This window comes from Mytilus californianus, unplaced genomic scaffold (genome assembly GCF_021869535.1).
Source record: "Mytilus californianus isolate M0D057914Y unplaced genomic scaffold, xbMytCali1.0.p SCAF_9, whole genome shotgun sequence".
NCBI classification, from domain to species: domain Eukaryota; kingdom Metazoa; phylum Mollusca; class Bivalvia; order Mytilida; family Mytilidae; genus Mytilus; species Mytilus californianus.
The window spans coordinates 73,646,391-73,674,334 of NW_026262745.1; the positions used below are offsets into that span (position 1 = coordinate 73,646,391).

General features: G+C 32.4%; 1 protein-coding gene across 1 annotated transcript; it reads left to right on the forward strand.

Moving 5' to 3' along the window:
• Nucleotides 1–12,631: 12,631 nt before the first annotated feature.
• Nucleotides 12,632–27,861, forward strand: LOC127714297 (actin, clone 302-like). The gene is made up of 8 exons (XM_052220358.1): nt 12,632–12,752; nt 15,369–15,510; nt 16,455–16,682; nt 17,894–18,036; nt 18,923–19,029; nt 20,287–20,475; nt 22,839–22,958; nt 27,641–27,861. Exons 2-8 carry the CDS (start codon nt 15,370–15,372, stop codon nt 27,844–27,846), a joined length of 1,134 nt encoding a protein of 377 aa, XP_052076318.1. The 5' UTR covers nt 12,632–12,752; nt 15,369; the 3' UTR covers nt 27,847–27,861.
• Nucleotides 27,862–27,944: the final 83 nt, after the last annotated feature.

The following is a 27,944-nucleotide window of genomic DNA, read 5'->3' on the forward strand; positions in this document are numbered from 1 at the left end:
AAACCCAACAAATTCCAAATAAATCTAAGGTTTACATTTGCATGAATTATTTCTCTATATTATCCACTTGAAAATATATTCAATCTTTATAATTCTTAACCCAAACATTTTTTTTTTTCCATTGGCTACTATTTACTGTTAAATCCACAGTTGACATATCGTAACTTAGGAATGAAGCGCCATGTTGATTTGCTGAAATCCATGATTGCGCGAATGGTGCAATATAATAGAAAATGAAACAACATCTACCTCAAAACTCCATTGTAATGCGATATTATCCGAATTTAGAGCGTACCCGTAACGGAATAATATTCAGCTTGAGAGAATTCATTCGCATGATGGTATGTTTTGAACGCCATGATCATTTATTAAATTTCGTGGATTTTATTATTTTTATTTCATACATGTTTTTTAGAACATATATGCATTCGTTGTGTTATGCATTAGAATAATGGTTCTTTAGTTTCTTTTTCAACTTCAATTTGAACACAACAAAATCCACATAGTGTCTGCACATAAATTACATTACATTTGGATTTACTTTGGAGGTAACTATAGTAACAGCTATTGATATGTACATCTCAGAATCTGCGCTAAATATAAATATATCGAGATTTTTATTACGCAGTTGATAAAAAAGCGAAAGAAGCACGTCATAAACATTATAATTCTTCTTATCCGGTTTGACTTTCTTTAAACGGCCAATCAAATTAGTTGTTTTTGACCTTCCTAATGACCTTATTGTTAACGCCCTACATAAATCCTTTCAAATAATTAAATCATCATGTTGGATGTGGCCATTATTTGGAAGAAGAAATCATGTATGCCTATTATATTGGCTTTTTTTAAAACTTTTTATTCATGAGTGTTCTAATAGTATCTTAAATGAACATCGATGAATTTGAACGATGACAACCTTGTTTGCAAAGTCAAGTTTTGTTAAAACATTTGGATGATATGAAATAATTTAGACATTTAGGATTTGAGCTTGAAGGAATAACTTAATTTGCATCTTAAAGACTATACATGGCAGGTAAGCCACTGCTGAAAAAAATTAAATTTACAATATATCTTTATAAAATGTTTATGTACGAGCTTCAGAAACAGGACGTAGAGTGTACAAATAACTTTATATTTCCACTAATGTACATATATATATTGTTTTTATCAAGTAATTTCAGTAAAGCATTATAAGGTTTAGTTGTTTAAATCCAAATAGTTGTGTCTGATTTTTCTATGAAATAGATATAGTTTAAACGCAGACCGCCATGAGGACACCTAAATAAACTGTCACACAAAAAGAGATATCCATATAACCGTTTGCTCAATATACTAATGGGGTATCAGGAGACCGTATGTGTACACGTACATACGCTGTGTATCACAGGCACCGGAAACTGGTTACAAATGAAGCTGAGAGAGAGGAGTAAAAAGTAAACTATGTAAGAATTCCTTTAATTTAACCATTTTTACCGTTTTGATAAGGTTTTTGCCGCTTATGAAACATTTACTGATACAGATAGTGTTTTAATAAGTCACTCAGCAAGTTTGTGTGATATAGTCCAAAAAATGTGCACTTTGGCTGTAATTAGACTTGATTGGATATTATTATATCAAACGAATGAACCACTATTTATGTAATAAGAAGTTGGTTGATATTTGCGTAATGTAACATGGGTCTGCTTACTGTTCTTTTCCCTCAGACTCTCAACAGACGAACTACATCTGTGAGAGCTGGTTCTGATTTTTACATGTTCGGGGGAAACTAGCTTAGAACAATGCCTTTGATGATGTATGGCATTGCTGCCGATGTAAAGGCAGGCCGGGCGTTGTTGCCGATGCAGAGGCAGGCCGGGAACAACAACAGGAAAGAAAACCAAACTAGAATATCAAGAAACTCGCTATTAATTTAATAAAGAAAACATCAAAATAAATACAATATAATTTCAAAGTACACATTTTGAAGTCAAAATAAGTTGAAAACAATGATAAAATACTACAAACAATACAAGTTAAATATCAAATAATAACAATAATAATTACTGTTAAATTCAACCTTTGAATTAAAATATTAGTTACTTATAAAGTTTATATATTCTTTTTCCAAAATAAAATTAAAAGAAAAATAATTTTAAATCTAAATTATTTTCAAAACCAAGAGACTCACCTAGAATATCAAGAAACTCGCTATTAATATTATAGCGGCTTGATCAGTTAATATACTAAGTTTTGAATGTCCTAGTAACCCTTAACTGACTATAACCAACAAAAGAATTTATGATTTATGAGTTACCAAAAAAATTTAGAATGCTCAAATATAGTTACGGTCTAAACCCGGTCGAAATTACACGTCACATAAAACTGTTTTTTCTTTCATCTCTTCAATTTCTTATTCTAAAATTGCCAACCTATGTTTCGAATATATTTATTAACATTTCCCTAACTATAATATAAAACAATTACAACGTAAATACATATAACATAGTATAAAATAACATTATAAATATTAATTTAGATCTTAATTAAAAGTAACTATGGAACTAGTTTGTGCTTTATAGCTTAACACAAATAAAGTTGCTGACGTGGGTTGACCGTTGTCCGAACTTTTAAGATGTTTTATTAAACTTTGCTGGACATATAATCGAAGGTCCATTTGGCCACAGCTGAAGTTTTATTGCACAGATACGTTCAATAGTTTGTTAAAGTACTTATTTGACATATTTGAAAAATCCTACGCTTTGAAAATGTATAGAACAGTTAAACAATAAATTTATATAAAATAGTTTACAGAGTAGAACTTACATACATTAACTAATAAACTATATGAAATAAAATAAACTGCATTTTTCTATTACAATAATATAAAACGTGATAAACATAAAATCGAAGGAATAATTGTAACGTCATCTATATCCAAAATTTATGTCAAATATCTGTCACAATAATATTATTAACGAAATACGAAATACGAACGCGATTATGAACATAAGTCAATAGTAGCATAGATGCAACAACGAATAACTTTTAAACACTATATTCTTTAAAGAGACATATTTATGATAGCAAATTTCATTAAATATTGTCATAATCTAAAACTTTGTCTGAAAAAGAATGAAAAACAGTTGTATATCGAGACTATAACTGGACGTCTGATACCAAGTGCACAATTTTGGAGTAAAACACAAAATCTTGTCTTTGTTTTCGACTTTTCTGCATAAAAAAGAACTACATATAACAAAATGAGTTCATATCCGGTATCCTCATCGAAACAGTGGAAGTTTATCATATGTAATTCTTCTTCCAAATATGTACCTGAAAGCATTCTCCCTTTTTAAGTGGGGACATGATAACTGGCTTATTATTGATCGGGTTCAGATCGAAGTAGAATGATCGACCCAAGCTTCGATTATGGTTAAAACTATGTGGCTCTAGTACAATTTCCCAATTTCGTTCCACCAGAATCCAATTTTCCCCTCAATCCCGTTATAAACCCTTTTATCCGCCACTGTTATTTGTTAGTCTGAAATAAATATACTAGTAATATGCCTATAGCTAGTAGACGGTGGTAAAATATTAATGTTATTCACGTAGGGAACATAATTGTTTATGCTATGTATATATATATATATAGTGATCCGATGGATTAAATCTGTTGTAGAGTCGTCACTGGTTCAGACGTACTTATAATATAATTATTTCTGTGACTGCATCTTACATTAATTTGTATGATCCTTTACAATAGATAATTCAGCTGTAACAATTCCATCTTCATTCATGCCTTATATACCATGTACTGTGTTACGACGCTAGATTAAAACTGACGAGGAAAGGTAACACCCGGCCGCCGAAAGCTCTTTTTTTAAGAGCCTAGGTGGTCGAGTGGTCTAGCGCGTCGGGCACAGTGCAGGCGGTTTGGTGCCACGATATCTCAGTAGCATGAGTTTGAATCCCGGAGAGGGAAGAACAAAAATTTGCGAAAGCAAATTTATAGATCTAACATTGTTGGGCTGATGTTTAGACGAATTATATATTTATATATATACTAAACCAACATGAAACTTAGAGAATACTCTTAATTATTGCATCAAATCAATTTCAACATTATAAAAAATGCCAGGTAAATGATTCTGGTCCATTGGAACGTTTTACTATCATGATAATCATCTTCGACAGATAAATTATAGTACAGTAATATAAACATTATACAGTTTTTTAAATCACTTTTTATGTGAGCTGTTTAATACTGTTAATTCAATGATTAAAAGATAGAGTAACATCCGTAGCGGATTGTTTTTTGGTTAATTCTTCTTGTGAAATATAATATCAAATCTTTCTTTTTTTAAAGCTAGCACTTCATTTCCTGGAAACAAGAAATAACAAGACAACTATAGACAATCTTTGGTAAATAATTGTAACTTTATTACAAGGAACATAGTTTGACCAAAAATAAAATACTGCAAAACCAATTTAAAAAAAAATAATTAAAAAAAAAAACCAAAGCTATAAAGAGCTATAGCTTAGTTCGTGCTGCAGCGACAGAGCGGTTCTCTGTACCTCTTAACCAAGGGTCTTCACGGCAAAGTGTGACAGCGATATTTTCCTCTTTGTTTTATTTCGTGGAAATTCAAACTTTATCTAAAAGCAAGCGACTATTGTTCTCGAAATTGTTAGCTTACATGTTGAGAAGTTAATCCATTTTAATCCTAGCATTGTCCATTTCTTGTTATCATATATGTTTTTTAATTGTATTATTTGTTTGAATCATTACGTGACAAATTTCGTTATTACATGTAGGTATATCTTATACGCTCATATCTATTATTCTAGTATGAAGGCATGAATTAATACAATATATAGTGTTGCCGATAGCCCAGCAAGCATAGTGGACAACGGAATTTATTAAACATTCACATACATGTATCTTAATATATATAAATATATGAAAAAATAATAATCACAATTACTCCGAATAACGAAACCATGATATACACTATTAGGTACAACTTAGCTAGAATAATGTAAACCTTATACGAACAAGAGCTATTATATGGTTGACATGAATATAAACTGAATAACTGAATAAATGAATAACTCGATCATGAACGACCTCGCCGGCCAGGAACAACCAAACAAACCCAATAATGGGATAAACTGGAAACCTGGGTCCGACCCAATGCGACAAATCGTCTCACGAGACATACTCGGACGTGTATTGTTTTAAAAACATATAAATACATGTATCATAATATATTCATAATATGAATGAAACTTGAATGTTGCCCTGTCTGCGGCGGGCTAGAAAGTAAAAGTCTCAGGGAAAAAATTTCCCGCTATAAAATTAGTCACGTGTCTTATACCTAGTGACGTAAACTTATAAAACTATACGCTAGTACCGTACATACAATAATTTCTCCCTATACTAGCGAAACGTGAGAAATTATACGTATATCTTATACGCTCATATCTATTATTCTAGTATGAAGGCATGAATTAATACAATATATAGTGTTGCCGATAGCCCAGCAAGCATAGAAATACCAAAGAAAGGGTTAGAGTGTAGTAAAATGATATCAAAGACCCAATTTTTGTGAAACTGAAATTCTCTTTTCTAAAGTATCTTCGATATAACCATCTTTAACAAAATCTGTTTTCCACCTCCCATGTCGCTTTATGCATCTTTCATTTACATTAGACTTAGCAGCTGCAGTTGCACCACCCGATCGTAAGGAATGAAGACCAAGATTTAAACTTGGGGCTACCAGCTTAAGTCTCTTTACAATGTTTTCCTTAGCTGCAGTGTAGCTAATAGGTTTATTCTTATATATAAGTTTGGCTACACCTTTGGATCTAAAAACAGGTTTGAATATGAAGTGTTCAGATTGTGCGTCTAAACCAGCTAAAGACAAATATCGTAAATACATGTTAACTGGACAAGCGATAGTGATACCTTTAGAAATAAGAATTTCATTCCCTTGTCTGTATTGATCAGTTTTGCTATTAGAAATCAAAAGTTTTAAATGATCTTCGAAAATGCTAACATCTTTGCATCTTAATTTACTTATCTCATCGAGCCTGAGAAAACCTGAATAAGACAACAAAATCATAGTGAGATCCCTAACTATAAGTAAATCTGAACTATCTGTGTACATAGAGCATAAATCAATCAACATGCCATTGTTAACTGGATCTTTTTTGTTTACAGGCCTACCATTACGTCTTTTAGCGGATTCTAAAAGGTATTTTACAAATGAATTTTCTGTCGGATCATTAAAACCGTTAAGATCATGGGCCCATTTGATTGAATATACAGCTGAATTAACAACACTCGGAGAACATTGTTCATCTATTAATTTTGTAATGTAAAGTGCTATATGAACAGGCTCGGCAGGCAATTCATTTAAACAGTTTTCGATTGCGAATTTCTTCCATCTATTGAAACTTGAATAGTACTTTTTACAGGTATTCTCACTTCTCGAATCAACAAGGAATGTAGTCATCTTTCCAGCTAAGTTGTACATTTTACTGTTCTCTGAAACGCCACTCTCTACTATAGCAGCTTCAACGTTTCGTCTAAGGTTCACTCCTGCAAATAACAATTGTATTATCAAAAATCTATTTTCAAAGCTAGCATTCTAAATTTCATTGGCAATTTTACGAACACTCCGTTTTTGCCTGCTTCTTTAACTATCACCCTTTTTCCCGACAGATATTCTATGTCTTGTATAAAATGTGCTCTACCTTTTGATGTGTAAATCAGCGGCCAAAAAGGGGCCGATTTCCATTCCGGAATAACTAAGGTACATGAAGCTTTGTCATGCTGTATTTTATTTTAAAACCATAGAAACAAGAGACGGTGGTGGGACTAACCAGTTTGTGTCGTTACCCCAATTTTGAGAGAATGCGTCTATACTTTCTGAACCTGGGCACCAATGTTTTGAGTTGAAACGTGTGCATTGTGTATTATAATGCGTAGCGAACCTGTCAGTACTATATGGTCCCCATTTACCATTTAAATATTTAAACAATTCGCCGTGAATACCCCAATCATCGTTATCAGTGTTTTTGCTCAATTTGTCTGCGTATTGATTGTCTGCCCTGGGTAGCCATTTAGAATTTAAAGTGATGTTCTTATCTGAACAAATAGTGTGAATATCTACTGCTATGTTTTGTAATATGTTTTTCTTGCTGCCGACCTTTAGTATATGTGGAACGTTTTTGTTGTCTGAGTTGATGTTAACCGACTTGTTATCTAAGCTAAATTTTCTTTCATAAGTGCATAATACCCGTCTGGCGCATTCTAATTCGCGCCATGTTGAACTTTGCGACTTTTCATCACTTGTCCAATTACCTGACATTTCACCGTTGTCAACACAATTAACAACGCTACACTGGGTGGATAAAAAACCACCGAAGCCTACATCCGAGGCGTCACAAAAAATGTCAAAATCTGACACAAAATCATGATCAACTCTGCAAATGTCAACACCATGCTCATTTAATTTTCTGAGCGAGCTATCCCAGAATAAAATTTCTGTGAGAGCATCTGGATTCATCTTTACAGGAGCATCCCAACTTGCTCGTCCCATGATACACTCATACAAGTATCTGGTGTGCAATCTCACCTTGTCACCGATAACAATCATCATGGAAATTATTTGGCCTAAAATACTAGCTAAAAATCTAGCACTGAATAGCAATCTACCGTTTGTAATTTCTTTGCATAATTTGCGAATACTATTTTCGGCTTTCTCAATTCTCTCCTCCTTGATAAAAACTCTACCTTTTCTAGTATCCCATGTGTAACCCAACCAATCCATACTCTGACTTGGTAACCAATGACATTTCTCATGGGCTATTAAAAATCCCAATCTTTCGAGTGTATTTTTAACTTCAAGACTACTATTCATACTATTTTTTAAATCATTGTCTCCTCCGAGACCGTCATCTAAAAACATGATGACACGTTTACCTTCTGTTCTCATGTGTTTGACAACTTCTCTTAGCACTTTGGTAAATATATACCCAGCTGTTGCGATGCCAAATGGCAACACATTAAAAACAAAATATCGCATAACACCGTCAAAATTAAATGCAAAACCAAGAAAAGATCTGTGTATTTCTGTGATCTCAATATGATGATATGCGGATTTCAAATCGTAGCTAAATAGAAAATCACCCTTTTTAAAAAGGTCTCGTGCGTTTTCTGTATCTTCGTACTTAAATCTAAATTTAAAGAGATGTGAATTCAAATGTCGACAATCTAAAACCAGTCTCGGTTTGTTCTTATTGTAAGCAACTGTAAGAGGGTTTACAACAAAAGGCCTTTCTTTTACTTCTGAAATGCATCTCTTCTCTATTAATTTTCTTATCTCCTCTTTTACAAATTTTGGATTATCAAGTGAAGATCTGTTATTCTTCAACAGTTCTGATCTTGGTTCTGTCTTAAAAGGTATCTTATATCCGTTTTCAATAACATCTAAAATATGTGTATTGCTTGTAATTGATCTCCATTCAGGTAACTTAGATTTTAACTGACCTACAGGTGAGAGAATACCTGTAGGCTGGTCAACCGTAACATTTAACGGCGATTTAAAACTGACCTTATTATTAACCTCGTCTTTGCAATAAAATGTCATGTGACCATCAGTTTCTATTGAACTCTGTTCAGTATCATTTAAATTTGAACATATACTATTAGTCAAGATTGGCAAATTATATAAAGTTTTAAAAGTACTTATCTTCTTCTTATCCGGACAATCGTCGGTCCAGTGGCCTCTTCTTCCACAATTGAAGCACCTGCCAGGTTTCCAAGAAGAATTGGTAGTCTCTGCCTTTTCTCTCGTGTATGGTGTTTTTCTTGTAATTTGTTTCTTGGATTTCTCTGCTTTCTGTTTTCTTTCTGCTCTGTTTTGTGCCCTGATTATTTTCCTCTCATCTTCCGAATCGTCGGCGATAGGATTTGTCACGTATTCGCCTACAACCTTCCACCCGAGGTCCGAGGAATCTGCCATTTTAATTAGTTTCTGTCTTTCTTTTACTAATTCCATACCTTCTACTATCTTGGCTTTGGCTGCTTGTACGGAATCAACACTCAATTCTGGTCCTTCTAAATTAACGTCTGCTTCTTTCAGCTTAGATAGTACCTTAGACTCGTGTTTAAACTGGTTCTCGTTGCCTTTTCTCTTGAATGAGTAATTATCAGTAAAGGTCTGCTCGATTTTGTACATCTGAGACTGTGAAATGTCCTGTTGAGATTGTCTGATGTTAGATTGGAAAGACGATAACCTTGAATCCATTATAGAGGAAATGCTATTCAATATATCTTGTTGAATGTTCGAAACTGCATTTTTAACTTCCGAAGATATGGCGTCTTTAAGTGAACTAGATATCCCGGTGTCCATTTTCAATGTTGCCCTGTCTGCGGCGGGCTAGAAAGTAAAAGTCTCAGGGAAAAAATTTCCCGCTATAAAATTAGTCACGTGTCTTATACCTAGTGACGTAAACTTATAAAACTATACGCTAGTACCGTACATACAATAATTTCTCCCTATACTAGCGAAACGTGAGAAATTATACTTATGATTAAGTAAGATTACGTAATTCATATTATATCTTTTCTATGCGAATGGGCAGTTGGATACCAGCGGTCAAGCTGTACGGACGCCGTACATTTACAGTGACATTCATTGATGTTTAGTATAGAACATTTATTGGAATAACCATTTGTTTTATCTTTTCGGAATATTACCGTTGAACTTTTATTGTAATTAATGTATTGCACTATTGAAGAAGTTATATATAAACCATCGTAAAGCTTAACTTAGTTTTGTTGACTTTAGACAGTGACTTTCCCCCAGAATTCTAAATATAACAGGAACGACGAAAACCCCTGTTATAAAAGCATCGATGAGCCTTAATGCAAATTAATAATTTTGGCAATGATATAGTGCTTCTATGTGCATTATCTGTATGTTATCTTGATGAAAATTGAAATTTACAATATCTATATGTCATATATAGATAATACCGTTGAAAAGTGCAAGTGGCAATGCCTAAACCGGCTCTTGTACAAATTCCTTACGAATTACTTGTTCATTTTGCTATCTATGTTCATGATTCTGTACACACAAATTATTTGGACACACAATCAGCGGTTATTCATGAATGATTAGATAAAACCTGAAAAAAGCTGAAAAAAATTGGAGAACAAGAATAAGCTTTAATGCAAACCGAACACTTTGATTCAACAGTAGAAGCCACTCAACTGATACGGCGTACTACATTTCAGATTTTTAGTCAACATTGATCAGTACAATTTTGAAAGAAAAAAAACTGTCTGGCTTAAATTCTAAAAATACACCTAACAAAAACCAAACACAAAAAAAACTATAAAAAAACAGAAACAATAAATAAATGAATAACATAGCGTAGCATTTATTTTTTATAAAAAATCTGATTTGGCGGAATCAATTAAACCAATCGAAATGTTGATCTCAGAGAATAAGGTTTTCGGAAAGGAATGATAGACACCGCTGTTTATAAAATTATATGTTTTCGTTACATTCAAGGTTCGCATACTAATCATAACGTGTTGTCCTGACCCCCCCCCCCCCCCCCTCCCCCCTAAAAAAGAAAAAAAAATGATAAAAAATATTTTTTTTAAATCATATATCAACAAATATGACTGTGTATTATGTGTTATCCATGTTTTATTGTTATTTGACATTTGCCTAACATTCCCAATTATTCATTTCTATATAATGATTCAAAAAAGGAAAAAAAAAAACATTCTTGGTTTTCTTTTTCAGATTTTATGCTTCAGAAGATAAAAGAAACTATGACACACAGTTTGATGCATTTGCCGATTATAAAATTGATTTCTTAATTAACTTAACTTAATGAATGTTTGTTGCGTACAATGTATACTTTGTTTCGTGCGTGTATAATTTAAATACAAACAAATATCTGCAAATGGTATCTTTCAAGATTAGTCTTAAAGGAGTATGCCCTCAAAAAGCACACACATAGGACTTAAAATATGTATATAAAAAAAGAGTTCTTCAAAATAGTATCATTCTTTTCTGAAAGCAGATATATTCAATTAAGTGTATTAGTATCACTGAAAATAATTATAGATAGGGTGTTTAAAAGTGTTACTAGAAGTACTTCACTTTCATATCCAGTTTTATAAAAGACACTATATATATTTCTTTCAAAATATACTCTTTTGGATACAAAAAATAAAACTTATATAAATACATATTTCGTAAATAAACACTGTTTACAACTATTAGGTCAAATTTTTTGTTGCACAGTCTATTTATAAAGCTGTTAGCAGAATGGAAATATATGACATTCTACATTGTTTACATGTCTGTGTACGAGTATTGAGAATCACATTGTTGTGGTAGATACAGTGGACTAACAGCACAATTTAAAAAAAAACATGAGGGATTTTACTGTTTTGTTATTACGGTATCATTATAATGACCCTTACTGAACATTCCTATTATAAAGTCATTTTCGAAGTCTATCCGAAAATCATTTGTTGGTGTTCAGATAAATAAGCTAGAGTTATTTCTCTTCAAACAAATAGCTTTCTTTTCTCTCCTATTGAATGTATTTTTCGTGTTATGATATTTTAAGTAAGTTTAAATCAAATCTTATCAATATGTATATGGTTAAGGCTTGCATTGTGTAGTTTGTATTTCATTTTCATTATTATCATTGTCTTAATTATTTGTGATTCATATTTATTAAAATGTCCTCGAAGGGTGCTATAGTTTGGATTGAGAGATATTTGAACACTAAACAATGGTTTTGGTTAATAAAAAGTATTGGTCTTCAGCGTTTACCGCCATATGACATATTTTGAGATGCTTCTACATAAATTATAGCCGGCGCGGTAATTTTTAGATTGATATTAGAGCAAAAAGATATACTGTAGCACACAACTATAGATTAAAGCTTACATAGATACACAAATTAATGACATAGTTACATGTATTTACATGTATCATATATACATTTTTGAAAATATTAGGTAATTACTTTTTACAAAAAATTAAGACGAAAATGGCTTTTATATAGAAATATTGACTGCTTGATTGGAGATATGTACAGCAGCTTATTTGATAGAGTTGAGGTGAATTCCTTAATGAATTAATGCTAGTTATAATCTATCCTATTAATACAATTCCTTTTTTAGAGTGAATAAATGAGTACATATCTCGTTTTGTTTAAAGTTTTTATAATTCTAAAATCTTTAGATCATTTTGAAAGATCTCATTTTCTTTTCTTTTTTCTTAAAGTTTAAAATTTTATCTTGGGGTGTCTTGTAGATACAGGTATACGAGACGAAATTTCAAAGCAAATATGTAACTATAATGTATATATACTCATACTGGACATATCTAAAACGGTTTGATTATTGTATTCAGTATATAATATACACATTTGAAGAAAAAAAACAGAAATTACAAAAAAAATTAAGTAAATTTATATTTCACAATTTGTTTTTGCGTATCATCTGCTTTTAATTTAAAATTTAATACTTGCTTTTGTACACCTTTTCGCGGGAAGTATTTAGTTGATGATTAAATCCCCTTGTTCATGGTTGTGTGACTTGTTATCTATTTTTAGCATTTACATACTTTACATGTAATATTATGCAGTCAACAGGATATATTCTGTTGGATATTTATACTTTTTGTGAAGAATTCTGAAGAACCAATGGGTTGACAATAAGACAAGTATGTAAGTACAATTTGAAAATTGTAATTTTGGGGGAAATATAGTAATATAATCACGCCCTCCAAACAAAACAAATTATTCTATATACGGAAGGACGTTAGGGTAAACACTTCATTCATATTATGATATGGTTTAGTGAATGGAAGGTTACATTTACCATGTTTACTCCATATAAACTTGTAAACAATTCACTGAATCAAAGAGAAAATGAAAACATATAAATATGTTTTTATAAGTAATCAACAAAGCAAATAATTTATAAAACTTAAATTATTGAACAAATACTTAAGAAGCAGATCTAGACATAAATTAATAAATCCTATCAGAATAAGTTCACTTTTGGAATGAGGAAATGAAAACGTGTCTCGTTACTCCCCAGTTTTTAAATTTATAAAATCCTAAGACCATTTTGAAATATTCCATGTTTTATTATATAAGATTTATTAAATTCAATATTTTATTGGAAAGAGCACAATTGAGGCGTGATCCCGATACAGACAATAATATATTCAACAACAACATCTACTATAAATGAAATTATAATACGATCAATGTAAGAACAAGTCATAAGTCATTTATAAATATATGGTCAAGATAATATCACAACTACTGGGTGGACCCCACTGCTGGAAGACGTTTCGTCCCTGAGTGTATCACCAGCCCAGTACTTTTGTGCTGCCATGAAATTTCATTGATAATGTTCATTTTTCTGGGGAGGGGGGTAATTTAATGTTGATAAAAATGTTCAACTTTTCAATTTGATTTGTTTTCCAACTCTTTCGATTCGAGCGCCACTGATGAGTGTCTGGCGTACCATATTATAAGCCTGGTATCGTTGATGCTTTTGATTTGTTTATGTACGCATGGCTAAACAGTAACACACGTAGAGGTTATCAATGGTCACATCTGAACGTGTTTTTGCTGTTTTTAAAAAGCTGGTATTAAATGCAGAATTGATACTTATTATTAGTTCACTTCTTTTTTTAGAAACTGCATTATATATATGTCAAATTCATGTTTACAGATTTCACTCAAATTCTCATATTTGACTTATAACAAACTAAAACGTTTATCTAAATTCTTAAAGTCTAAAATAAACAATTTACAATGCACGGTGGTTGATAATATGTAACAACATTTTGTGTGTATTTTAGTCTTGAAGCCATTTGATAAACCATCGAGGTGACCTCCAAAGAGTTCCGACGGTCATATAATTCGATATAAACATAAATATATATATAAATTGAAAGCGAACTCGTGCAACTGGATTAGTTTAGGTCTGTTTGATTTCATACTATATGTTTAAATTAAGGCAATATTAGTACTATACCGCTGTTCAAAAATATATGTTAATTATCGTTTTACCTGTATAAGAATGGGTTTTTCTGGATTGAATCAGTCAATCAGATGGGTTTCCCTTGTGTCACTTTCAATGTTGAAATTCTTTTCCCTTTATTAACTGACTACGCCTAAATCATGCGTAGCCCATCTCTAGTTATGGTGTTACATTGAAGTTCACATGCATACGGATTCAATGAGGTCGAACAATTCACTTGCAAGTGAATAATTCATCAGCGATGTTTCTTAGCTTATTTTGATAAAATTGAAACCAAACTGGCTTCTAAAAGCGAATTATCATTTCACTATTTCACTTTCATTAATGATTGAACGAAACAAATCATATCTTAGTTATTGGTTTTCCTATCTCGTAGAACTATTCAGTGTAACGTGCATTACCCAATAATGAAACCGAGTATGAATTAGGGCCTGTATGCATAAAACCACTTGATTTAAAATTTGTTCCGAAGTGACGGATTTTTCTACATGTCCAACGATAAATTAGTTCTTCGATTGGATTTCTCAATTTCAGTTGTGTTATGCATACGGGCCCTGAACATTAATTGCAACTTTGTCATATGCTCACATAGCCAAAGATTGCTTGTTAAAGGGAAATCCAACTAAACGAGCATTGTTTGTTAACTGAAGACAGAGTGCATGATATTCCAGTCAGATACGGTCAATTTCATTGTGTTACCTTGAGTTACTAAATGGACGATTATTGTAATTCCGATAAGGGGAGATATGCTTTACAAGAGGATTAACATGGTGTCCTTGTAAAAACTGATAATTAAAAATCTTGCCAAAGACAAGATGAACTTTGATATTCTGGGGCACAAAAAGCAGTAAATAGTTTTGAAAAATAAAGCAAAAAAATAATTTTGGCGTTTATGTGGCGCGAAATGAATAAATCTGACTAGGCTTTCAGGTGAAAATGATTATTCCATCATAAAAAATTTCCTACCTCTTAATAAAAAAAAACACAAATTGAAGGCCGTACGGTTGTTATTTTCAGCCTTGTCTTTTAGTCTTCGATCGATAGTGGTCTCATCTCCACACTTTGTATTTGTAAACAGAGACTCGTTTGTTTATATTGTTGGAATTCTGCCTGCAAGACAGACGATTGACTCTAAATTGGACATTTATTTCGCTCTATCATTTTGTCTGTTGTTATTGTTTACTCTACATGTTCCTTGTTATTGGTCTTTTAGTTTAAATTAATAGAAATGATAACTTGTGGAATAAAACCCTACATATAAGTTAAAATATGTTTTCAGAATGTCTGTATACGACGATATGCAAGCCGTTGTCATTGACAACGGTTCGGGTGTGACCAAGGGCGGTTTTGCTGGTGATGATGCCCCAAGATGTGTGTACAGCACGGTAGTGGGCAGATCAAGGTCATATACAAAATGTGAAGTAAGAATAATGTTTCTTATGAAACGTAAATGCAATTAAAACAAATCAGACAAATTCGGTCTCTTCTTCTGCCACAACTTAAAGGTGTTTTTTGTTGTTGTAAAAGTTGACCAGCTTGAGTAGGAGTTCACTATGAATACAACAGGATACATATATAACATCAATTTTGATGCACACAAAAATCGTAATAGGTTAAAAAACAATTTTTCAATTTGAATAAATAAGTGGACAGGTTTTCTGCCTTCCTTCTTTCAGTGCATTTATTAATGTTTTACGATTAAAATTCTGGATCCGCCTCTGCACATGTTACCATTAGCTGTCAAATCCTAATTTGTCGATTTGAATCAATTTCTCACATTTGATTAAAGAATATTAAAACATATATCCAAATATGTAAACAATTTACAATGCATGGACTCGATAATGTGAATCAGCATTTCGTGATTATTTGAATCTATACGGCATCTAATGAACCATCGAGATTTTCCCGAAGACTGCCGACGGTCATATAAACCGATATAAGTATAACCTATAAAAAGAAGTTAATAGCGAACGCGTGCAGTTGGATTTATCTAGGTCTTTTTGACTTCTTGTTATATTTATATGAAAATCATCGTTTCATCTGTATAAGTAAGGCCTAGTACCTGCGTAACTTATCTTCTGCTTAGGGTTAAACATGAGGTCATATGAACACAGATTGAATGAGATTAAATTATTGACTTACAAGTCAATAATACATCAGCAATGTTTTTGAGATTATTTGACAAATTTGAGCCAAAATGATTGCTTATAACGAAATGACATTGCAAAATTCCTTTTAAGTAAATACTTGAAACAAAAGAAATCGTAATTTATTTGTTGGTCAAATCGTGGCTAATAGCACTTTAATATATAAGGATCAGGTTTGATCCCAATACATTTTTTAACGATTTTTTTATCTCCAGAGTATGGTATTCAGGGATAACTATGTTGGAGATGTGGCACAGAACAGACGCGGTGTGCTCTCATTGGATTATCCAATAGAACATGGAATTGTAACAAATTGGGACGACATGGAACTAATATGGCATGATATTTTTTATACTTATCTTCGGACAGCACCAGAGGAGCACCCATTTCTCCTAACAGAACCTCCACTTAATCCAAAATATAATAGGGAGAAAACGGCACAGGTATGTGGATTAAATATTCAGGGAGCATACAGACTGTTAGTCTCCAAATTTTTATGAGCCTCGCCCGTAGTCAGTGCTTCGCCACTGATATGACGTATGGGATACATTTCTATTGAGAAATTTTGAAGAAACAAAGGTTCAACTTCCTCAGTCAACGATATTTCTTTAAGGGTTCAGTATTCAGTGCTTAGCCCCTAACATGATTTAAAACAAACAATAATTAACTTTTACGTTGATGAATTGGGAAATATTAAGACAAATAGATGCCAACCCATTCGGGAAATTACCTCAAGATGGTTTGGCTATTTTTTTAGGTTTCGTGTGATCATTCATCTCATAAAGTAATAATAACATTTAATTATAATACGTTATTATGATTGGATAACCGGAATCTCGCGTAATTCTAAAATCGACATTCATTTCAAAATGAATTGTAACGTTCATGCTGACACGAGCTTCCGCAATAAAGTGCACAGATAAATAAAAGAAAAACGTGATAAAAATCGTGTTTTCAATGTAATTATAAGTATTGAATGCTTTTGTTAGTAATTTTCAAGTGTTGTAAAAGCGTTGACCGTGCGTTCATTTTTAGGATGAGGCGCGTCTACGCTTCATACAAAATGAACTTCGGTCAACGCTTTTACGCCTCAATAAATTTACAAAAAGAAGCATTAAATTCTTAATTAATACAAGATTCTTGGGGTTGTAAAAGGGAGTAATTGCCCCTAATTTGCAATCTTTACAATTTGCTTTGCATTGTTGTATCATATGATAGTATTTAAAGAAAAACTGTCAACTAGAAAAAATATCAACAGGAACGTTTTTTTTTTAATTGTTTGTTTTGTTTCTTTTTAAACTTGAAATACATTTAAGGTATACTTCGTTTTTCGGTTAACTTCTTGTTTAAACATACGAAAACGAAATGGAAAAATGTTTTTTGCATTGATTTGAAATCGATTATACACGCCCAAATACTTCCGATGATCGAAAACATTATCCAGGTTGAATATATATCAATATATTTTGCGCATTTCATGTTATTGCAAAATTAATCGTTTTAAACCTGTGACAGTTGCAAAATTTCACATATAACAATAAAGTTACAATTGTCGTTTTTGTCTAATTTCACATTACTCTTCAATGTGGAAGTTGTATTTATATATTTTCATATAAAAATAGTTGTAAGAAAACTTGTTATTATTTGTATGCAGATATTTTTCGAAAAGTATAAAGTACCTGCATTTTACGTGAGTATGCAAGGTCTTTTGTCATGTTATGCATCGGGGAGAGGCTCTGCAATCATGCTAGAAATAGGAGATGGTGTGACACATATAGTTCCTGTATGTGAAGGTAAGTTGACAAATAAGGGCAACAGTAGTACACCGTTGTTCAAAAGTCATAAATCGATTGAAAGAAAACAAATTCAGGTTACAAACTTAAACCGAGGAAAACACACCATCTATAAGAGGAAAACAACGAAACAACAGAAACACTGAAGTGCAACAACAACAAAAAAAACGACAATGCAACATACATAGAAACGAAGTATTCGATAGCAACTCCCATATTCCTGACGAGGTACATGACTTTTTAAGAACGAATGGTAGGTTGAACCTGGTTTTGTGGCTAGCCAAACCTCGCGCTTTATGGCAATGTTGAAATATGATAAAATATGCTACATAACACTGTTGGCCATTTTGATTAATCAAATTCCATCCACAGAAATGACTATTTACGATGAAAAAACCCGGACCTTCAACATAATGTGGGAAAAAAGGAAACATTTTTTTATTTACTAGTACTTCGTTGGCAATTAATTGTATTGCCGACAACATAGGGCATTACATGTACATGTTATGCTAAACATTCAGGTAGTTGCTGAAACACAAGGCCACGGCATTTCGACATTTATTTATATCTAAGATGTTCAATTGGTTTCTAAACCACTTAGCCAATGCATTTCGACATTTGTATATATATCCTTACTGAAACACAAGGCAAGGGCATCTCAACATTTGTTCGTATATACGATAGTCAATTTGTTACTGAAACACCAAGCAAGGGCATCTTGACATTGTGCATATCTTAAATATTCAACTCGTTGCCGAAACACAAGGTCAGGGCATTTTTTACATTGTACATGTATATCTAAAATATTCAAATCGTTGCTGAAACACAAGGTCAGGGCATCTTGACGTTGTTGACGTTGTACATATTTAGAATACTCAATTCGTTCACAGGATTTGCATACAACCTGCCATAAAGAGACTCGATATAGGAGGCAGAGACCTTACATCTTATTTACAGACTCTGTTGCATGAAAAGGGACAAGATTTCGTAACCACTGGTAATATATCAGCAGAACTCACTTATTTTGGAGAATTTATAATTTTTCAATTATGAATTTTCAAAATAATTCATATCGACATACATTTAATATTAATAATGAGGGTCCGTTGTGAACTTACTTTACGACAAAAGAGATGATTTTCATTCCATTATGAACTCTCAGTTTCATCATTTGAATATGCAGTGTATTTCTCCCCCCTCCTCCCCCCCCCCCCCCCAAAAAAAGGTTATCAGTCAAAAAAAGTTAAATAACACCGAACAAGAAAGCTATTGAACCATATGGTAAAGTAATCCCTTTAAATATATACGGAAGTCATCATGATTTCGTTGACAGCTATGAAATATTCGTCAATAAGTGACCACGAATATGTTCCAATTATTGTTGCAACAACGAACAATCCCTACCTCTTTTCCAAGAATTTGATAACAATGAAATCGACCTGGCACGAAATATACACGTGCAATGATTTACATGACAGGAGTCATTAGTGGAGCAGGAACTACATGCCCTTTCGGAGGTTGTCCTTGGTTTTTGGTGGAGTCTGTTTTGCTTAATTTTGCTTTTCATAGCGTCCTCTTGGTATATTCGTCGTCTTTTTAAAAAAAAATTTTCATTATCAACTCTTCGTATTTACACATTGTTGCTACATTTTTTCTTTCAACTAAAAGAATCAAAAGAACTGTTAAAACACTTGCAATCTAAGTCACGTCTCCTTGTGCAACAGTAGAAAAAGCCTTGACTTTCCTCTCACTTCAATCTTGTTTTGGGATATTCATGCTTTTGAAAAAAGAAAATTTGATTTTGTTACGTTTTTGGACAAGTTTCTCAACAGAGAATTACAATGCCTATTGGAAGCAACTATGCTTTTCTGCTTACTGGCTTATTCCTTTGTTCTTATGAGACTGAGTACATATGGGAACGTTTCATTAAAACTTAAAGAAACCTGATCTTATGGTGTTCTTTCACTGAATAGAACATCTTTTCCTTCATATAGCCAATCACGAAGATTTTTCGAATTGCATTACGTTATACATTTAGCTCCCCAAGTATTCAATTATTTATATTTCATTTGTTTTAAGTATGTTGGCTTGAATCGTTGCTAATGAAGACCAAGCAAGAAAAGAGCTTTGAACGCACCAGATTAATAACATGTTATTTTTAGTTCCCATCACATATGGTACCATTCATTTCTGAATAATTAACAACGGTTCGATTGCGTTGCGTTTTAATATGTCACAAAATTATTCATTGCAGGTGATTTTGAAATTGTAAGAGATATGAAAGAAAAGTTGTGTTATGTTGCCGAAGATTACTCTAAAGAAATTACTTTGTCTGAATGTTTTCCTGATGTTGATAAATCGTATGAACTTCCAGATGGAAATTGTATTACCATTGGCAAGGAGAGATTCCAGTGTCCAGAGCTTTTGTTTCGACCTACGAAAGGTAACGGTAAATTTATGATTTCTTTTTCAACAGTTAATGAACCTTACACTTGTATATGCTGGAGTTATCCTTCTTGTCCTGAAAAGGCAAACCTCCAATATAAATTTATACTAATATTAACAAGTAATGCACAGAAAAATCTGGAATAACACAAACCCCATCACTTTTCCAGACTCTCATGAAAAATGTTTTGAACGCAACAAATTAACAAAGTCTTGATTTCATGAATATATTGCCACACATGAAATGTACATGAAACATTGCCATATAAGTGGGAGATTTGGCTAGCCTAAAACCAGGTTCAACCCACCATTTGTTCTTAAAATGTCCGGTACCAAGTCATGAATATGGCAGTTATTATCAAAAAGTCAGTTTATATGTACATGTATGTTGGCGTTTGTTTTTGTTGCAGTTCAGTGTTTCTGTTGTTCCGTTGTTTTCCTCTTAGAGTTGATGTGTTTCCCTCGGTTTTAGATTGTCACCCAGATTTGTTTTCGTTTAATCGATTTATGGCTATTAAACAGCGTATACTACTGTTGCCTTTATTTATGTCAAAAGCGGTAACCTAACTTATTTGATAAACGAAACTGAAGTGCGTTAAAAGCCGGAAAAACACATTTGTGTAACATCATCACTGCAAATGCACCACATCTTAACAAATTAAAAAAAACATTTAAGATATGACACATGCACTAGAATGAATTATTCAGTAAAGCTAATTCAAGTATACCCTATAAAGTTGATATCAATTACGAAGACAATTAAGGGGCAGAATATGTAATGTTTACAATAAATTCATTGGATTTTTTTAAGGAAATGGCAAATCTAAATCAAACGGAAAAAACACTTATCAATTCCATACAGCTATTGACTTTAATTTCTGGACCTACTTTCATCAGGAATGTTTAAATGTTTTTAAAGCAAGGAAACATATGAGAAGCTAGTCAATAAGCTTCAAATTATCAATTATGTTTTTTTTCGATATTTATATGTATTCTAAATGTATATATCTGCAGAATTTTTACTTCGCTTTATCTGGGAAAGTATTAAACGGGCATATAACAATTCTAATAATCTTAAGCAGTCCTGTATGTTCTATAGTACATTAGCTTGGAAATTTTCAACCCCATTGCCTCCTCGATTTACTTCTTAGTGAGTCTACGATTTTGATAAAAAAAAAATAAAAGTATGATATTTTTGTTTTAAACATAAATTAAAGCTGAATATTGAAATTTTTAATTCGGTAGTAGCATCTTATTTGGTAATGTGATCTAAAAAATAAGGGCATCAAAAGCATTGCTGACATACTAAGACGACGATTAAAACTTAGTGTGTTCCGCATGTTTGCATCCTTTGGTTGTAGATGGGTTCCGAATGTGCCCAGCAAGTTCAGTAAAATAAAATGAGAAAAGAATCAATAAATTCACGAGGAAGAACCATTTCGTTGACGGATTCGGCCTACAACAAATCATATGTCTGATAAAGTAAATGGATAATTTACTCTTTTGGTATTTAAGCCATGAAATAATGCATATAGTCTTGTATGTTTTTTAATTTAAGTTCATGTATTTGTTTTGGAGTTTAGTATGACGTCCATTTTCACTGAACTGCTACACATTTGTATTATGGGCCAGCTGAGTCCCTGGGGCCATGCCCGTTTGCGGGATTTTCTCGCTGCGTTGAAGATCCATTGGTGGCCTTCGGCTGTTATCTGCTCTTTGGTCGAGTTGTTATCTCTTTGACATATTCCCCATTTTCATTCTCAATCTTATAAAATAAATCACCATAATACTATTGTACATGTTGGTCTGTCTATTTATGTTATATTTATATCGGGTCACCAAACCATCGATAGTCAATTTAACGAGTTTTCTTCACCTCGACAATAAGAGTACGTTAAGTCCTAACATGCGCACAAACTGCTCAAACTTATTTCATGCATTGATTATGGTTTTCCTATGAAACTTTTAAAATTCTGGTTTATAAATTTGTATGCTTGAAATAAAACTTGAGAGTTTGAGTTTATTCGGTGGTTATGAAATGTGCAGCTTATTCTCCATTTGAATATCAATGGCAATAGTAATATGTTTCTCAATCCTTTAAAATAATTTTCCATGAACAGTATTTGGGCTATTTAAGTAAAAAACAAATATGATAAAATTGCAATTTATTTTGAATACAATTTACCGTGATATTAAAACAAACAGAAAAATACTCCGATTTTAGGTGCTCCGAAAGAGTAGGCAGATCCTGCTCCTAATGTAGCACCCGTCGTGTTGCACATGTAAGTACATACTCGGTAATGAGTATATTTCGGTAGTATGTGACGTTTATTGCCAGTTAAAATTTGTGTTCTTTTTTAGATATAGGTTCTGATGGTATACACAAGTTATTGTACGACTCAATAATGGCAATTGACATGGACTGGAGAAAACATTATTATACAAACATACTTATATCTGGAGGTTGTACAATGTTCTCAGGTAATCAAATATGGGGTCAAATTTACGGGCGGATTGCATTTGCGCCAATTTTCACAAAATCCAATCTTTCATTTGCGCCACAAGATTATATTTCATTTACGCAAAAAAAATAATGAACAGATGCGCCATGAGCGCATGATACACCCGTCGTGTTTTCAAAGAATAAAGTGCAATAGCTTCCCAAAGTTATATCAGAAATTTATAAAAAAAAATAATGGGAGGTTATCTTAATAGATATAAATCAGTCACCAAAGTTTAATGAAAACTGCTCAAAGCACTTTAAGGATATCGTCCGAAAACTTGAAAATCACCCCTTTTTTATGAAAAAAAAACGTAAAAATCTAAAATTTATAAAAATCAAATGGGAGCTTACAACAATAGATATAAACAATTTACCAAAGTTTCAAGAAAACTGCTGAAAGTATTTCTGAGTAATTGTCGGAAAACTGAAAAATCCTCCTTTTTTTAATGAATAAAACCCGATAATAAGTAAAAGGTAAAATCTGAAATTTATAAAAATTGAAAGGGAGCTTACGTCAATAGATATAAACAATTCACCAAAGTTTCGGGAAAACTGATCAAAGCATTTTTGAGTTATTGTCCGAAAACTGGAAAATCCCCCTTTTTGTAATGAATAAAAACCCACAACTCGAAAACGTAAAATCTTAGATTAATAAAAATCGAAAGAGAGCTCATGTCAATATGTATAAACAATTTACCAAAGTTTGATGCAAATTTGTGAAAGTGTTTTTGAGTTATTGTCCGAAAACTGGAAAAAAAAAAATTTTTGTAATGAAAAAAACCCCAAAACTAGGAAAAGTAAAATATAAAATTTATAAAAAAAAACGAAAGGGTGCTCACGTCAATAGATATAAACAATTCACCAAAGTTTAATTCAATTTGGTTAAAGATTGATTTTTTGATTTTTGGTGTTTTAACGACACTTTTAAGCACCGCCTTTGGGCTATTTCGTGGCGGCCAGTTTTTATTGGGCTATTTCGTGGCGGCCAGTTTTTATTGGGCTATTTCGTGGCGGCCAGTTTTTATTGATGGAGGAAGCCGGAGTGCCCGGAGAAAACCACCGACCTTCGATAGGAAAACTGACAATCCTAGTCAATTAAGATTGGAGTCGAGTGCACCCGCACGAGCTGGGTTCGAACTCACAACCTCAGTGTCGACTGGCTAGTGATTACAGTAGTAACTACTTAGACCACTCGGCCACCGAGGCCCCTCAATTTGGTTAAAGCGTTTTTGTGTTAATGTCCGACATGTTGGCGACGGACGGACAACGGTATACCATAATACGTCCCGTAAACGTGTGTATAAAAACAGTTACTACATTTACGCAATTAACAGGTAACATATAACGGAGTTCATACTCATTTCAAGATAGAATACTGAGAGTCACGTAGGTTTCAAATTATATAGTGTTCACATGTTTGAGGTGTCAAAATGGACATAGTCAATTCTGAGACAAACAGGCCGTTAGCTTTTCTCAGAATTAGATTGTTTCATATTTTTCGTGTTAAAGCTGTTTAAAGCCGACTATAAGAAATGGGTTTTTGAAGGCCTGACGGTTACCTATTATGGCTTTCATTCACTTCATTTGAACCTTGGTGGATAGTTGTCTCATCGGCAATCATACCACATCTCCTTATTTGTATATAGAGGAAATTATGTTTGTAAGTGTTTTGACCACTCGTTTAATACAGTGTACAGTGCTTTCTTTTATGTTTTATCTCGTTGATTTATAACAGAACTGTTATTACTGTAGATTCATTATTATTCGTTGGATACCAATTTTCGTGAATTTCGTTGGTACAGGTAAACCACGAATTTAAATGTTCAACGAATAACAAATTTTCCATTGGCTTGTATGCTGACTTCGACATGTTTGTCTAAACCACAAAACGTAATATCCACGAAAGTGCGAGCTTTCCTGAATCCTCGAAAATTGGTACCCGCAAAAATAAATGAATCTATAATATTAAGAGTGTATCCCTTATGGGAACGATGACTGATTTCGGAGTCACATATTTTCTTACGCAATCAAAACATTTCTGTGTTTTAAAGTTATTATTCAAAGTCTCTCTGAATTGAACTATTTTTATACTATTAACCTGTATTATTGGTGCAAATGCAATGTTTTATTTTGGCGCAAATGAAATATGGTTTTCGGCGTAAATGAAAGCAAATTTCTGCGCAAATGAAATGCCAATTGGCGCAAAAGCAAAGCACCGCATATTTACATTATAACCAGTCTGAACTCAAATGGGTTAGAAATTGACATATCGTTAGACTTTTGTCCTCAATTAAAGAACGTTTATATTAACCATTTCAATGTTTGCTCGTTTTCTTTGATTGCAATCTCATTTACATTTAACATGCATCTCTATTTTTCAAATAAATTTACGTTTGATTAAAAAGATAAATCAGGAAATATTAACCAGAGTTCATGCCACAGATGTATCAATATACATTGCATAGTAACCTACAAAACTCACACAAAAGTATGCTACAAATCAAATAGGTCTTCAGATGTAATGATCGTCAGTTACACAAGGTCGATTTCTATACGATACAGCTCATATTTGACTCTCAATATTGACTACTGTAGATTTGAATAAATACCGGTTCTGTTCATTATTTTCAGTTAATGGTTTCGCTCGCATCGTCTGTTTTGATACCTGCGTTTGATGTTTTTTTTTTCTATAAGACGTCTCCACTTTTCATACATTGTGCATTTTATTTGTAGAGTCCAAAATAATACGCCTTTATTTCCTGTTTGTCTCAGAATAAATGTTTCATCCAAAATGTGAACACTTTATTTTATATACAAGTCACTTCAATTGTGATTGGATATGAGTATGAATTCACTTAAATATCGGACTTTGGTTCGCTACAAATTTATTTTATTTGTGGAGTCCAAAATAATACGCCTTTTTAGAATATAGCAAAGTGCTCTCGACCAATGAAATTGTAGAATTTGATGTCTCTTAATTGTGAAGAATGAATGTAAATCATGTTCTTAGCATGGGATTATCCTATTATTTGGGTGTTCAAAGTTCAAAACAAAGAGTTTCTATAAATGAGTTACAACTGCCCCGAAGCACATTATTAGATTGAAAAGATTTATCACACAGTGATTGAAACTGACTAAAAGTTGAATTGTGAAACAAAAAAAAATCAAAATAAGTTGGAGTCTACTGGTGCAGTAAAACTGGTACCTTTAATGTTATTATGAAAATATTAATAACTTCAAATTACTAAAAAATTAAACAATATCAAAGCAATGCAATAAAAGAAAAAAAAGTTTTAAATAAAAAACAACCCAAATCTTTAGCTTTCCAAAACTCTGATAACTGGACTAGCGGTTGGGAAGAATAGTTATTTCCAATATTACGTTAAAATAAAAAAATAAAAATAGGAATTTAATTTAATTTTGAATATATTTAAAACTTTTAAAGGCATTTTATTTGATCATTCCTCTGACATAATGCAATAGTATTTGATTTCAAAAGCTGGACCAAAATATTGGCTTTGAAATAAAATTAGTTGTAACTCAAATATAGTTATTTATTTAAACTGTATATAAAAAAAGGATAATTCCTCACTAAAATATTACATGATATACATTCATACTCACAATCAGGAAACATATACAATTCCTACATTTTCTTTGTACTGTTGTGTCACCTAATGTCTATAACGCATTTTTTTTTAATATTTCCCAAATTATAAGAATGTCCTTACATCACTAAAACTAACCCATAAATGAAATGCCGAAAAAGGAAGTCATGCATCAATTATAAACATTGCACTGACAATGACACTAATTCTTGAATACAACCAATCAAGAGATTATTTGAGCCTTGAGCACTTTACAATATTCTAAGTTTGTAAGAGAATGATAATCCCTTTCTTCATGATAAGTACTCGCTAACGCTCGTACTTAATCATGAAGAAAGGGATTATCATTCTCTTACATATACATGTCCTCTGTTTGTCTCAGAATAAATGTGTCATCCAAAATGTGAACACTGCATTTTATATACAAGTCACTTTCAATTGTGATTGGATATGAGTATGAATTCACTTAAATATCGGACTTTGGTTCGCTACAAATTTATTTTATTTGTGGAGTCAAAAATAATACGCCTTTATGTCCTCTTTTTGTCTCAGAATAAATGTTTCATCCAAAATGTGAACACTGCATTTTATATACAAGTCACTTTCAATTGTGATTGAGATTTGAGTATGAACTCACTTAAATATCGGACTTGGATTCGCTACAAATTTATTTTATTTGTGGAGTCCAAAAAAAAAACGCCTTTATGTCATCTGTTTGTCTCATAATAAATATGTTTCATCTAAAATGTGAACACTGCATTTTATATATAAGTCACTTTTAGTTGTGATTGAGATCTGAGTATGAACTCACTTAAATATCGGACTTGGGTTCGAAAAAATTTGTAATATGAGTCTAATATTTATTTTGCAGTATACATTGTGAATTTAATCTTAATTAATAATACCCGAAAAATGGCGCCAAAAATTGGTATATATTCCAAAGCCAATTCCTACTTAGACATATGTTACATAGATGTTAAAAAAAAAATCATAGAAATGAAATTGTTTGCTTTTTGGTCATCACCAATATGTAGAATTCAAATGTATTGTAGGATTTGCAAAGCGTTTGCAGACCGAATTTGCCACTTTGATTCCAGAACGCATGCTAACAAAAGTAGTTGCCCCTCCAGAAAGAAAGTATTCAGTGTGGATTGGTGGATCCATTCTTGCTTCATTATCCACATTTCAATCCTGGTGGATCACAGATGCGGAGTACCAGGAATATGGACCCGATATTGTCAATAGAAAATGTTATTAAATCATCATAATATAATATACGATTTTATTTTGGGCCCTAGTTCTGTTTTTATACGTTTTTGGGCAATAGCTTAGAAGGGCAGTTTTAAATCAAACTGG

Coding starts and splice junctions, on each gene's coding strand:
- LOC127714297 (XM_052220358.1), top strand. CDS start 15,370: ATGTCTGTATACGACGATATGCAAGCCGTTGTCATTGACAACGGTTCG. Junction 15,511..16,454: donor GGTCATATACAAAATGTGAA/GTAAGAATAATG, acceptor TTTTATCTCCAG/AGTATGGTATTCAGGGATAA. Junction 18,037..18,922: donor GTTCCTGTATGTGAAGGTAA/GTTGACAAATAA, acceptor ATTCGTTCACAG/GATTTGCATACAACCTGCCA.